The sequence below is a fragment of the Puntigrus tetrazona genome, chromosome 21 (genome assembly GCF_018831695.1).
Source record: "Puntigrus tetrazona isolate hp1 chromosome 21, ASM1883169v1, whole genome shotgun sequence".
NCBI lineage: Eukaryota > Metazoa > Chordata > Actinopteri > Cypriniformes > Cyprinidae > Puntigrus > Puntigrus tetrazona.
In genome coordinates, this window is record NC_056719.1 from 13,099,820 (window position 1) to 13,114,246 (window position 14,427).

General features: G+C 44.1%; 1 protein-coding gene across 1 annotated transcript; it reads right to left on the reverse strand.

Annotated features, from left to right (window-relative positions):
* Positions 1 to 296: 296 nt before the first annotated feature.
* Positions 297 to 1,702, reverse strand: LOC122326016. Its single transcript, XM_043220690.1, has 4 exons — positions 1,642 to 1,702; positions 1,288 to 1,555; positions 895 to 1,177; positions 297 to 764 (listed from the first exon to the last, which is right to left on the reverse strand). Exons 1-4 carry the CDS (start codon positions 1,700 to 1,702, stop codon positions 297 to 299), a joined length of 1,080 nt encoding a protein of 359 aa, XP_043076625.1.
* Positions 1,703 to 14,427: the final 12,725 nt, after the last annotated feature.

Here is a 14,427-nt window from a genome sequence, read left to right on the forward strand (position 1 = left end):
TAGCAAAATGAAATTGCTGTCAGTGATCCAAAATATACAGGCCTTTGGCCTTTAGTTAAAAAAAAAAAAAAAACAAACAACAAAAAAAAAAAACAGAAATAAAGTTCTAATCTATACGATCTTCAGCAACTGGCCACATGTTCTCATCGACATCACATCTTATATTTTCTCTTGCTATGCATCTGGGATAGAAACGTTTAGCATGCCTTATCCAGCCTTGGCAGTCTTCAGCGGAGATATCTCGGCAGCCAGCCTCCATGGCATCCAGGAGGGACATCTGATCATGTGGTCTATGATCATAGACTTTCCACCTCCAGGCAGAAAAAATTCCTCAATAGGATTGAGGAAAGGAGAGTACGGAGGAAGAAAAGAGAAATCATTCTCAGATGGGCTGCAAACCAATTTGTGATTGCATGTGAATGGTGGAACGCTACATTGTCCCATACAATCACAAATGTCCTCATGTTTCCTCCTACTTGTTCCCTTTCTGCTGCTGGTACCAGTTGTTGGTGGAGGTCATCTAAAAACAAAAGAAGGCGCTCTGTGTTGAAGGGACCGATCTGGCTTTTCTGCAGGACCAAACCAGCACTTGAGATTGCAGCACACATTGTGATATTTGCTCCTCTTTGACCCGGAACATCAGCAGTGGCCCTTTTTCCAATCAGATTTCTTCCTCGTCTACGAGTTTTTGCCAGGTTAAATCCTGCCTCATCTACATAAATGAATTTATGTGGTGTCTGATTAGCCTCCAACTCCATAACTCTCTGAAAGAAATTAAACACATGATGTTTAAATGCTTTTCACTGTGTGGGTATGTTTACTTGAGTAGTAATTGATAGTAGTGGAAAAAAACTGTAGAGTAGCATAAAAGAATTGGATGTACTGTATAGGCACCTGGACATATTGGTGTCGGAGTTCCTTGACCCGCTCACTGTTTCTTTCAAAGGGCACTTTGTACAGCTGTTTCATTCGAATTCTGTGTTTGTTCAGAGTTCGAGTGATGGTAGCCAGGCTGATGCTTTCCACATTCTGGAATACCAGGTTGTCCTGTACAATTCTGGATTGAATTTCTCTAAGTTTTATTGCATTGTCAGCTATAACCCACCCTACAATAGCATGCTCTTGGTCCTCAGTGAGCAGTTTTCTTCTTCCCCCAGAGCAAGGAAGTCGTTGTGTTCTTTAGAGGAACAAAATAAAAGTACATATTTGTATTTGTATCTTGGCGGCCAACAGTTATTGTGATACATTACAACTGCAATTATGGCCCTCACGAAACTCATTGCTTACCTGTTGGTTTGTTGAAAAATTCGGATAATGGATGCCACAGTTGACCGTCTAAGATTGGGCTGGACTCTTTCACCTGCCTCTCTCAATGACAGACCATGGTTTATCACGTGGTCAATAATAGTGGCTCTTATTTCATCTGTAACAACAGCTCTTACTCTTACAGCTCTTACTCTACCCCTACCTCTTCTACCTTGTCCCGGTCCAGCTTCTCCTCTCCCTAGTCCACCTTGCCCTCTCCCTAGTCCAGCTTCTCCTCTCCCTCGTCCACCTCTCCTCTCTCTCCTCGTCCACCTTCTCCTCTCCCTAGTCCAGCTTCTCCTCTCCCTCGTCCACCTTCTCCTCTCCCTCGTCTACCTTGTCCTCTCCCTCGTCTACCTTGTCCTCTCCCTCGTCCAACTCTTCCTCGTCCCGACATCTTCTTTCTTTTTCAGTTTTTCTGTTGTTCTGTATTGTTTTGAACAAAACCAGTCCAGAAAGTGTTCAAATCCATGTAATCCATTACTTGGAATTAATCAATAAGATTGGAATCAGCTATCTCTTAATTATCAGTAATTAAAATAATTATTATCAGCTCTTTTAAGCTGCTGTTTTTACAGAAGTAGAGGCTTTACAATATAGTTAGAGTTTGGAACATTAGCTCTTTATTTTTGACATGCTGTGTTTAAGCATTTGTAAAAATGATAAGAAAGAGCCATGATTTTGCTATGGGGTAAACTTGTGTAAAAAGAAAATGTAAGCATTTTAAAAATGTGTTAATTGACTGAATATTGTGTGAAAACAACATGAATTGTGTTAATGGTATGGTTACAACAAACGGATGTTGTGCTAATTGTGTTTAGAGTTTTGAAAATGTGACTAGAAATTGGACAAAAGGATGTTAGCAATAGAAAAAAACTGTAAAGTCAAAACAAGCCTAGAAGTGCTTTAAAGGTTGTTTCTCAGCGAGAGAATGCTTTTTTATGCAGTTTCAAAGCAGAATAAGCCTTTTCAGTGTGTTTCTAGTCTTGGACACAAAAAGTCATATTAGAGCTCAAAAAGCACAATTTGCTTAGTTCTTGACTTTTCATGATCAGAAATGATGTTTTAGTGAAGCTTAGAAAATGAACTCAAAACAAGCCTAGAAGTGCTTTAAAGGTTGTTTCTCAGCGAGAGAATGCTTTTTTATGCAGTTTCAAAGCAGAATAAGCCTTTTCAGTGTGTTTCTAGTCTTGGACACAAAAAGTCATATTAGAGCTCAAAAAGCACAATTTGCTTAGTTCTTGACTTTTCATGATCAGAAATGATGTTTTAGTGAAGCTTAGAAAATGAACTCAAAACAAGCCTAGAAGTGCTTTAAAGGTTGTTTCTCAGCGAGAGAATGCTTTTTCATGCAGTTTCAAAGCAGAATGAGCCTTTTCAGTGTGTTTCTAATCTTGGACACAAAAAGTCATATTAGAGCTCAAAAAGCACAATTTGCTTAGTTCTTGACTTTTCATGAACAGAAATGCTGTTTTAGTGCTTCTTAGCAAATGAAGTCAAAACAAGCCTAGAAGTGCTTTAAGGGTTGTTTCTCAGCGAGAGAATGCTTTTTCATGCAGTTTCAAAGCAAATTGAGCTTTTTCTGTGTGTTTCTACTCTTGGACACAAAAAGTCATATTAGAGCTCAAAAAGCACAATTTGCTTAGTTCTTGACTTTTCATGAACAGAAATGTTGTTTTAGTGCTTCTTAGCAAATGAAGTCAAAACAAGCCTAAAAGTGCTTTAAAGGTTGTTTCTGAGCGAGAGAATGCTTTTTCATGCAGTTTCAAAGCAGAAATTAGCCTTTTCAGTGTGTTTCTAGTCTTGGACACAAAAAGTCATATTAGAGCTCAAAAAGCACAATTTGCTTAGTTCTTGACTTTTCATGAACAGAAGTGCTGTTTTAGTGAAGCTTAGAAAATGAAGTCAAAACAAGCCTAGAAGTGCTTTAAAGGTTATTTCTCAGCGAGAGAATGCTTTTTCATGCAGTTTCAAAGCAGAATGAGCCTTTTCAGTGTGTTTCTAGTCTTGGACACAAAAAGTCATATTAGAGCTCAAAAGCACAATTTGCTTAGTTCTTGACTTTTCATGAACAGAAGTGCTGTTTTAGTGCTTCTTAGCAAATGAAGTCAAATCAAGCCTAGAATTGCTTTAAAGGTTGTTTCTCAGCGAGAGAATGCTTTTTCATGCAGTTTCAAAGCAGAATGAGCCTTTTCAGTGTGTTTCTAGTCTTGGACACAAAAAGTCATATTAGAGCTCAAAAAGCACAATTTGCTTAGTTCTTGACTTTTCATGATCAGAAATGATGTTTTAATGCATCTTAGAAAATGAACTCAAAACAAGCCTAGAAGTGCTTTAAAGGTTGTTTCTCAGCGAGAGAAAGCTTTTCCATGCAGTTTCAAAGCAAATTGAGCTTTTTCTGTGTGTTTCTACTCTTGGACACAAAAAGTCATATTAGAGCTCAAAAAGCACAATTTGCTTAGTTCTTGACTTTTCATGAACAGAAATGCTGTTTTAGTGCTTCTTAGCAAATGAAGTCAAAACAAGCCTAGAAGTGCTTTAAGGGTTGTTTCTCAGCGAGAGAATGCTTTTTCATGCAGTTTCAAAGCAAATTGAGCTTTTTCTGTGTGTTTCTACTCTTGGACACAAAAAGTCATATTAGAGCTCAAAAAGCACAATTTGCTTAGTTCTTGACTTTTCATGAACAGAAATGTTGTTTTAGTGCTTCTTAGCAAATGAAGTCAAAACAAGCCTAAAAGTGCTTTAAAGGTTGTTTCTGAGCGAGAGAATGCTTTTTCATGCAGTTTCAAAGCAGAAATTAGCCTTTTCAGTGTGTTTCTAGTCTTGGACACAAAAAGTCATATTAGAGCTCAAAAAGCACAATTTGCTTAGTTCTTGACTTTTCATGAACAGAAGTGCTGTTTTAGTGAAGCTTAGAAAATGAAGTCAAAACAAGCCTAGAAGTGCTTTAAAGGTTATTTCTCAGCGAGAGAATGCTTTTTCATGCAGTTTCAAAGCAGAATGAGCCTTTTCAGTGTGTTTCTAGTCTTGGACACAAAAAGTCATATTAGAGCTCAAAAGCACAATTTGCTTAGTTCTTGACTTTTCATGAACAGAAGTGCTGTTTTAGTGCTTCTTAGCAAATGAAGTCAAATCAAGCCTAGAATTGCTTTAAAGGTTGTTTCTCAGCGAGAGAATGCTTTTTCATGCAGTTTCAAAGCAGAATGAGCCTTTTCAGTGTGTTTCTACTCTTGGACACAAAAAGTCATATTAGAGCTCAAAAAGCACAATTTGCTTAGTTCTTGACTTTTCATGATCAGAAATGATGTTTTAATGCATCTTAGAAAATGAACTCAAAACAAGCCTAGAAGTGCTTTAAAGGTTGTTTCTCAGCGAGAGAAAGCTTTTCCATGCAGTTTCAAAGCAAATTGAGCTTTTTCTGTGTGTTTCTACTCTTGGACACACAAAAAGTCATATTAGAGCTCAAAAGCACAATTTGCTTAGTTCTTGACTTTTCATGAACAGAAATGCTGTTTTAGTGATTCTTAGCAAATGAAGTCAAAACAAGCCTAGAAGTGCTTTAAAGGTTGTTTCTCAGCGAGAGAATGCTTTTCATGCAGTTTCAAAGCAAATTGAGCTTTTTCTGTGTGTTTCTACTCTTGGACACAAAAAGTCATATTAGAGCTCAAAAGCACAATTTGCTTAGTTCTTGACTTTTCATGAACAGAAATGTTGTTTTAGTGCTTCTTAGCAAATGAAGTCAAAACAAGCCTAGAAGTGCTTTAAAGGTTGTTTCTGAGCGAGAGAATGCTTTTTCATGCAGTTTCAAAGCAGAATGAGCCTTTTCAGTGTGTTTCTAGTCTTGGACACAAAAAGTCATATTAGAGCTCAAAAAGCACAATTTGCTTAGTTCTTGACTTTTCATGAACAGAAATGCTGTTTTAGTGCTTCTTAGCAAATGAAGTCAAAACAAGCCTAGAAGTGCTTTTAAGGGTTGTTTCTCAGCGAGAGAATGCTTTTTCATGCAGTTTCAAAGCAAATTGAGCTTTTTCTGTGTGTTTCTACTCTTGGACACAAAAAGTCATATTAGAGCTCAAAAAGCACAATTTGCTTAGTTCTTGACTTTTCATGAACAGAAATGTTGTTTTAGTGCTTCTTAGCAAATGAAGTCAAAACAAGCCTAAAAGTGCTTTAAAGGTTGTTTCTGAGCGAGAGAATGCTTTTTCATGCAGTTTCAAAGCAGAAATTAGCCTTTTCAGTGTGTTTCTAGTCTTGGACACAAAAAGTCATATTAGAGCTCAAAAAGCACAATTTGCTTAGTTCTTGACTTTTCATGAACAGAAGTGCTGTTTTAGTGCTTCTTAGCAAATGAAGTCAAAACAAGCCTAGAAGTGCTTTAAAGGTTATTTCTCAGCGAGAGAATGCTTTTTCATGCAGTTTCAAAGCAGAATGAGCCTTTTCAGTGTGTTTCTAGTCTTGGACACAAAAAGTCATATTAGAGCTCAAAAAGCACAATTTGCTTAGTTCTTGACTTTTCATGAACAGAAGTGCTGTTTTAGTGCTTCTTAGCAAATGAAGTCAAATCAAGCCTAGAATTGCTTTAAAGGTTGTTTCTCAGCGAGAGAATGCTTTTTCATGCAGTTTCAAAGCAGAATGAGCCTTTTCAGTGTGTTTCTACTCTTGGACACAAAAAGTCATATTAGAGCTCAAAAAGCACAATTTGCTTAGTTCTTGACTTTTCATGATCAGAAATGATGTTTTAATGCATCTTAGAAAATGAACTCAAAACAAGCCTAGAAGTGCTTTAAAGGTTGTTTCTCAGCGAGAGAAAGCTTTTCCATGCAGTTTCAAAGCAAATTGAGCTTTTTCTGTGTGTTTCTACTCTTGGACACAAAAAGTCATATTAGAGCTCAAAAAGCACAATTTGCTTAGTTCTTGACTTTTCATGAACAGAAATGCTGTTTTAGTGATTCTTAGCAAATGAAGTCAAAACAAGCCTAGAAGTGCTTTAAAGGTTGTTTCTCAGCGAGAGAATGCTTTTTCATGCAGTTTCAAAGCAAATTGAGCTTTTTCTGTGTGTTTCTACTCTTGGACACAAAAAGTCATATTAGAGCTCAAAAGCAGCAATTTGCTTAGTTCTTGACTTTTCATGAACAGAAATGTTGTTTTAGTGCTTCTTAGCAAATGAAGTCAAAACAAGCCTAGAAGTGCTTTAAAGGTTGTTTCTGAGCGAGAGAATGCTTTTTCATGCAGTTTCAAAGCAGAATGAGCCTTTTCAGTGTGTTTCTAGTCTTGGACACAAAAAGTCATATTAGAGCTCAAAAAGCACAATTTGCTTAGTTCTTGACTTTTCATGAACAGAAGTGCTGTTTTAGTGCTTCTTAGCAAATGAAGTCAAATCAAGCCTAGAATTGCTTTAAAGGTTGTTTCTCAGCGAGAGAATGCTTTTTCATGCAGTTTCAAAGCAGAATGAGCCTTTTCAGTGTGTTTCTACTCTTGGACACAAAAAGTCATATTAGAGCTCAAAAAGCACAATTTGCTTAGTTCTTGACTTTTCATGATCAGAAATGATGTTTTAGTGAAGCTTAGAAAATGAACTCAAAACAAGCCTAGAAGTGCTTTAAAGGTTGTTTCTCAGCGAGAGAATGCTTTTTCATGCAGTTTCAAAGCAGAATGAGCCTTTTCAGTGTGTTTCTAATCTTGGACACAAAAAGTCATATTAGAGCTCAAAAAGCACAATTTGCTTAGTTCTTGACTTTTCATGAACAGAAATGCTGTTTTAGTGCTTCTTAGCAAATGAAGTCAAAACAAGCCTAGAAGTGCTTTAAGGGTTGTTTCTCAGCGAGAGAATGCTTTTTCATGCAGTTTCAAAGCAAATTGAGCTTTTTCTGTGTGTTTCTACTCTTGGACACAAAAAGTCATATTAGAGCTCAAAAAGCACAATTTGCTTAGTTCCTCTTCAGGAACTCGAGCTGCGTCACAAACGCTTTGGGAACGCCTTCAGCGTGCGCCGTTCTGAACCACGTGTAAAGTCTGCCCAATGGAGGGGAGCGACGTCATGGACGAGATGACGTCGCCGACCAGGAAGTATAAAGTGACGCTCTGCGATGCCGGCACCAGCTTTCTGCGTTCAGTAAGCGCTACATGTTATTGTCTGTCTATTTATTGTCTGTATTGTCTAGCTTAAAAGAGAATATATGGCTGATGATCAGAAATTAAAGAGAAAATCTAAGGCGAAACACGCTGGTGTGTGCCGTCGCGTTTCAAGCGGTGTGCTGATCCCTGCCCTCGTTATATCACGGGTGGGGACACACACAGCTTGTGCGTGGCGTGCCTGGGAGCGGAGCACGCGGCGTCAGCCCTCGAGGGGACTGATTGTCCGCATTGTTTGCAGCTACCGCTGCGAACACTCCGCTCCCGGAGGTCTCTCTTTCACGAGGAGACTTCACCAGCGTCCCCAGGGTGCGGGACCCGCTTCCGCCGAGGCGGGGCGGCGAGCGCGACGTCTGGGGATCGCAACTCGATCTGGCGGAGGAGATGGAGACGGGCTCGTCCCTTTCTCCATCGGAGTCCGCCAGGTCGGGCGCTCAATCCCGTGGGTCCGAAGCCCGTACTCCGGCTTCTTCGGCCACGGGGGAGACGTCCACTCGCGCTCACTCTTCCTCCGAGGAGGTTGATGTTGACGTGGTGGACGATGCGCCGTTGCACACGCCGCAATATGAGGAGCTCTTAGAGGTGGTAACTCGTGCGGTTGCCAAATTAAACATCGATTGGCCCGCCGAGCGAATTGCTGAGCCTCAGAAATCTAAATTGGATGAAAGGTTTCTGAGAGCGAAGCAGCCACCTCTGAGACGGAGCCTTCCATTCTTCCCAGACCTCCACAGTGAGCTGTCGAGGTCCTGGGGAAGGCCGTACTCCGCTCGTGTTTTCTCCCCCACCGCTGCTAGTCATTACGGTAATGTGGCGGGAGTCGCGGAGTGCGGCTATAAGGCGATGCCCCGGGTAGAGCAGTCTCTGGCTACCTATCTGTCCCCCGGTGCGGCATCGTCTTTGAAGGCTCCGACCTTACCATCAAGGCCGCTGAGAACAACGTCGGCTTTGATGGCTAAAGAAATCTGTGGCAGCAGGATTGGCTGGGGCTTGCATGCACACTATGGCGGTGTTGCAGGCATACCAAGCCGACCTGCTGAAAGAGATTGATGAGGGAGAGGGGGTCAGGTCCGATGACATCGCAGAACTGCGTCGGACGGCTGACCTCTGCCTCCAGCGTCACTAAGGAGACCGCCCGTGCTGTAGGGCGGTCTATGTCATCCTTGTGGCCGCGAGAGGCATCTCTGGCTGACCCTGTCCGACATGAAAGAGCGGGACAGGGTCTGCCTATTGACGCCCCTGCAGCCTTCTGGCCTATTCGGCGACTCCGTTAATGAGGTCGCGTCGATAGGTACCAGGAGGCCCGTAAACAGGCGGCGGCGTTCAAGAGTTTCCTCCGCGCGTCGATCTCAGGGGCATCGGGACGAGAGATGCCCCCACGCGTGCCGGCTCCTCATATAGGCATGTGCAAAAACAGAGCGTCGCCTCTCGTTCCCCTAAAAAAGCAGGGGGGCGGCGGCGCTCTGGGCCGGGGCTTCGGTCCTAAAGACCTGAGGGCCTTTTGGACAGGAAGTCCACGGCCAAGAAGCCCTGATATGAGTGGCTCAGGGCTTCTGAGGGCTGCCCCTCCTGGGGAGGATCAGTTAATGCCGGGTCAGACGGCACCCGTTCCTCCTCAGGGCCCTCAGGGAGTAACTCCGCTGTCTCTGCCCTCGTGCCAGAGTGCGGAGGCTTCCAGCACGTTTCCCCAGCGGATTCACCCGAGGTGCGCCACGGCCGGGAATGCGCTTCCCCTGCGGGGTCCCGTTTACAGCTAGCCCGTTGTCTGCCTGCCGGTCAACCGTTTCAGGCCACCGGGTTACCTGTATCTCACACACCAGAGGTCAGCCTCGAGAGGCTGATTCCCTTAGTAGATTATTTAGCAGCGTGGAAACTTCTGCCAAATGTATCTCAATGGGTCATACTAACGATAGAGAAAGGCTATCGAATTCAGTTCGGTTTTCCACCACCGACATTCAGGGGAGTCACACCGACAGTAGTCGGCCCCCAGCAGGCTCTGGTGATGGAACAGGAAGTAGGATCCCTGCTCAGGAAGGAGGCCATCGAGGTGGTCCCTCCTCATGCTGTGGAATCTGGGTTTTACAGCCGCTACTTCATTGTTCCAAAGAAGGACGGGGGGTTGCGTCCTATCCTAGATCTGAGGGTCTTGAACCGCTCAGTCAGCAGACTGAAGTTCAAAATGCTTACCATCAAGCATGTGGTGACTCAAATCAGATCCGAGGACTGGTTTGTCAACATAGATCTGAAAGACGCATACTTCCATATATCCATCCTTCCTCAACACAGGAAGTTTCTGAGGTTCGCTTTGGGGCGTAGCATACCAATATCGAGTACTTCCGTTCGGCCTAGCACTCTCACCCCGCACATTTACGAAGTGTATGGATGCAGCTCTGGCTCCACTGAGACTCCAGGGCATCCGCATACTCAATTATATCGACGATTGGTTGATATTAGCTCAATCAGAGCAGATGGCAGTTCAACATCGAGATGTTGTTCTGTCTCACATGGGGGAGCTGGGTTTGAGACTGAACGCCAAGAAGAGTGTATTGCGTCCCGCTCAGAGGACCACATACCTAGGCGTGGTGTGGGATTCGACCACAATGTGGGCACGCTTGTCTCCTGCCCGTGTGCAGTCAATCCTCATGTCAGTCGAGAGAGAGTCAGGGAAGGCCAGTCATTCACTGTCAAGCAGTATCAGAGACTGTTGGGCCTGATGGCAGCTGCGTCCAACGTGATACCCTTTGGCCTGCTGTACATGAGACCCTACAGTGGTGGCTCAGGACCAAGGGGTTCTCCCGGGGAAACCCACTCCGCAAGATCAAAGTGTCACGCCGTGCAGTTCGGGCCTTAGACTTGTGGAGGAAGCCTTGGTTCCTGAATCAGGGCCCAAGGTTAGGAGCTCTATGTCGCCGGACCTCCCTTGCGACAGATGCATCCCCTAACCGGTTGGGGCGCAGTATTGAACGGGCGCCCGGCCCACGGTCTGTGGAGCGATCACCACCAGGGGTGGCACATCAATCTGCTAGAGATGTTAGCGGTATTTCGTGCTTTGAAGCACTTTCTCCCAGACCTGAGAGGTCACCATGTGTTGGTGCACACCGACAACACAGCGGTGGTCTCTTACATCAACCACCAGGGAGGTCTGCGTTCGCGCCCCTTGAACAAGCTGGCGCACCAGATCCTTGTGTGGTCCCAGGGCAAAATCTGCTCGCTGAGAGCGATCTACATCCCTGGGCATCTCAATACGGGAGCCGACACCCTGTCGAGACAGGGGTTGAGGCCGGGGGAATGGATGCTTCACCCCGACGTGGTGAAGCAGATCTGGTCGAGATTTTACCAGGCAGAGGTGGACCTCTTTGCTTCTCGAGGAATGCACAATGTCCCCTCTGGTTCTCTCTAGTTCATCCAGCTCCTGGGACTGGATGCCATGTCACAGGCGTGGCCAAGGCGTCGCCTGTACGCATTTCCCCCGATTGCCCTGCTCCCCGGGGTTCTGGCGAGAGTGCGCCAGGACGGAAGTCAGACTACTGTTGGTAGCCCCGTTCTGGCCGGGCCGAGTATGGTTTGCGGACCTTATCGGCCTAGTAGACGGTCATCCGTGGGAGATCCCCCTGAGGCCGGATCTACTCTCTCAGGCGGGGGGAACAATAGTTCACCCTCGCCCGGAGTTGTTGAAGCTGTGGGTGTGGCCCCTGAGGGGGCACAACTCATAGCCTCTGGTCTTTCAGCTGAGGTTGTTGAGACCATCCTCCAATCCAGAGCTCCCTCTACGAGGAGCGCGTATGCCAGGAGGTGGGAAATGTTCACTTCCTGGTGTGGAGATCGCCACTTAAACCCAGTTAACTGCCCAGTAGGTTCAGTGCTGGAGTTCCTTCAGGCGAGATTCTCCACCGGGTTATCCCACTCCACCCTAAAGGTCTACGTGGCAGCTATATCTGCATATCATGACCCTATTGGTGGCCACTCAGTGGGTAAACACCCATTAGTTACACGATTCCTCCACGGTGTGCTGAGGCTGAGACCTCCAGTGCGGACCAGAATTCCCCCCTGGGATTTGGTTGTGGTGTTAGAGGCTCTGTGTAAGGCACCCTTCGAGCCCCTCGAAGAGGTTCCCTTACCGGTCTTATCTTTTAAGACAGCATTTCTCCTCGCCATCACCTCTCTGCGGAGGGTGGGAGATCTGCAGGCCCTCTCAGTGGCCCCTACTCACCTGGACTTTGCCCCAGGCATGTCCAAGGCTTTTTTATACCCACGAGTGGGTTATACACCTAAAGTGCCCTCTGTTACACCACAGCCGATCGTACTGCAGGCCTTCTGTCCTCCCCCCTTCCAGGATCCAGACCAGCGGAAGTTCAACTGCATGTGTCCAGTGCGAGCACTGGACACTTATCTTGCGCAGGACTGCGTCTCTGCGGAGGTCGGACCAATTACTTATTTGTTTTGGTCCGACAAATAGGGGTGGCGCTGCCGCTAAGCGGACTGTTAGCAGGTGGATAGTTGAGGCTATCCACCTGGCCTATGAAGCCTCTGCACTCCCATGCCCTCTCGGGGTCAGAGCGCACTCTACAAGGGGTATGGCGGCCTCTAAGGCCTATCTTAGCGGTGTCCCCTCGGGGACATCTGCAACGCTCTTGAGGTGGTCCACGCCTCCACTTTGCCCGGTTTTATAACTTGGACATGAGGGCTGCTCCTGGCTCCTCTGTCCTTTCCTGATGGGTGGTCTGAGGACCCCTTTTCAGGCAGGGCCTTGGAATTATGGCGGCGTGGGCATCTCGTTTTCCCAAAGCGTTTGTGGCGCAGCTCGAGTTCCTGAAGAGGAACGTCTCAGGTTAAGAATGTAACCATGGTTCCTCTAGGAACGAGGCGCTGCGCCCCGATGCCATACTTCCCGCACCCCTGCGGCGCTTACTTCACTCACGAGGCTGGTGCGGCATCGCAGAGCGTCACTTTATACTTCCTGGTCGGCGACGTCATCTCGTCCATGGCGTCGCTCCCTCCATTGGGCAGACTTTACACGTGGTTCAGAACGGCGCACGCTGAAGGCGTTCCCAAAGCGTTTGTGACGCAGCGTCTCGTTCCCTAGAGGAACCATGGTTACATTCGTAACCTGAGACGTTCTTGACTTTTCATGAACAGAAATGTTGTTTTAGTGCTTCTTAGCAAATGAAGTCAAAACAAGCCTAAAAGTGCTTTAAAGGTTGTTTCTGAGCGAGAGAATGCTTTTTCATGCAGTTTCAAAGCAGAAATTAGCCTTTTCAGTGTGTTTCTAGTCTTGGACACAAAAAGTCATATTAGAGCTCAAAAAGCACAATTTGCTTAGTTCTTGACTTTTCATGAACAGAAGTGCTGTTTTAGTGCTTCTTAGCAAATGAAGTCAAAACAAGCCTAGAAGTGCTTTAAAGGTTATTTCTCAGCGAGAGAATGCTTTTTCATGCAGTTTCAAAGCAGAATGAGCCTTTTCAGTGTGTTTCTAGTCTTGGACACAAAAAGTCATATTAGAGCTCAAAAGCACAATTTGCTTAGTTCTTGACTTTTCATGAACAGAAGTGCTGTTTTAGTGCTTCTTAGCAAATGAAGTCAAATCAAGCCTAGAATTGCTTTAAAGGTTGTTTCTCAGCGAGAGAATGCTTTTTCATGCAGTTTCAAAGCAGAATGAGCCTTTTCAGTGTGTTTCTACTCTTGGACACAAAAAGTCATATTAGAGCTCAAAAAGCACAATTTGCTTAGTTCTTGACTTTTCATGATCAGAAATGATGTTTTAATGCATCTTAGAAAATGAACTCAAAACAAGCCTAGAAGTGCTTTAAAGGTTGTTTCTCAGCGAGAGAAAGCTTTTCCATGCAGTTTCAAAGCAAATTGAGCTTTTTCTGTGTGTTTCTACTCTTGGACACAACAAAGTCATATTAGAGCTCAAAAAGCACAATTTGCTTAGTTCTTGACTTTTCATGAACAGAAATGCTGTTTTAGTGATTCTTAGCAAATGAAGTCAAAACAAGCCTAGAAGTGCTTTAAAGGTTGTTTCTCAGCGAGAGAATGCTTTTTCATGCAGTTTAAAAGCAAATTGAGCTTTTTCTGTGTGTTTCTACTCTTGGACACAAAAAGTCATATTAGAGCTCAAAAAGCACAATTTGCTTAGTTCTTGACTTTTCATGAACAGAAATGTTGTTTTAGTGCTTCTTAGCAAATGAAGTCAAAACAAGCCTAGAAGTGCTTTAAAGGTTGTTTCTGAGCGAGAGAATGCTTTTTCATGCAGTTTCAAAGCAGAATGAGCCTTTTCAGTGTGTTTCTAGTCTTGGACACAAAAAGTCATATTAGAGCTCAAAAAGCACAATTTGCTTAGTTCTTGACTTTTTATGAACAGAAGTGCTGTTTTAGTGCTTCTTAGCAAATGAAGTCAAAACAAGCCTAGAAGTGCTTTAAAGGTTATTTCTCAGCGAGAGAATGCTTTTTCATGCAGTTTCAAAGCAGAATGAGCTTTTGAGTGTGTTTCTAGTCTTGGACACAAAAAGTCATATTAGAGCTCAAAAAGCACAATTTGCTTAGTTCTTGACTTTTCATGATCAGAAATGATGTTTTAATGCATCTTAGAAAATGAACTCAAAACAAGCCTAGAAGTGCTTTAAAGGTTGTTTCTCAGCGAGAGAAAGCTTTTCCATGCAGTTTCAAAGCAAATTGAGCTTTTTCTGTGTGTTTCTACTCTTGGACACAAAAAGTCATATTAGAGCTCAAAAAGCACAATTTGCTTAGTTCTTGACTTTTCATGAACAGAAGTGCTGTTTTAGTGTTTCTTAGCAAATGAAGTCAAAACAAGCCTAGAAGTGCTTTAAAGGTTGTTTCTCAGCGAGAGAATGCTTTTTCATGCAGTTTCAAAGCAGAATGAGCCTTTTCAGTGTGTTTCTAGTCTTGGACACAAAAAGTCATATTAGAGCTCAAAAAGCACAATTTGCTTAGTTCTTGACTTTTCATGAACAGAAGTGCTGTTTTAGTGCTTCT

Excerpts from the sequence above, each read along its gene's own strand:
- LOC122326016 (XM_043220690.1), bottom strand. The coding sequence starts at position 1,702 with ATGTCGGGACGAGGAAGAGTTGGACGAGGGAGAGGACAAGGTAGACGA. Across the intron at positions 1,556-1,641 it reads TAGACGAGGGAGAGGACAAG|GTGGACGAGGGAGAGGAGAA; the intron begins GTAGACGAGGGA and ends GAGAGAGGAGAG. Across the intron at positions 765-894 it reads TCCGACACCAATATGTCCAG|AGAGTTATGGAGTTGGAGGC; the intron begins GTGCCTATACAG and ends AATTTCTTTCAG.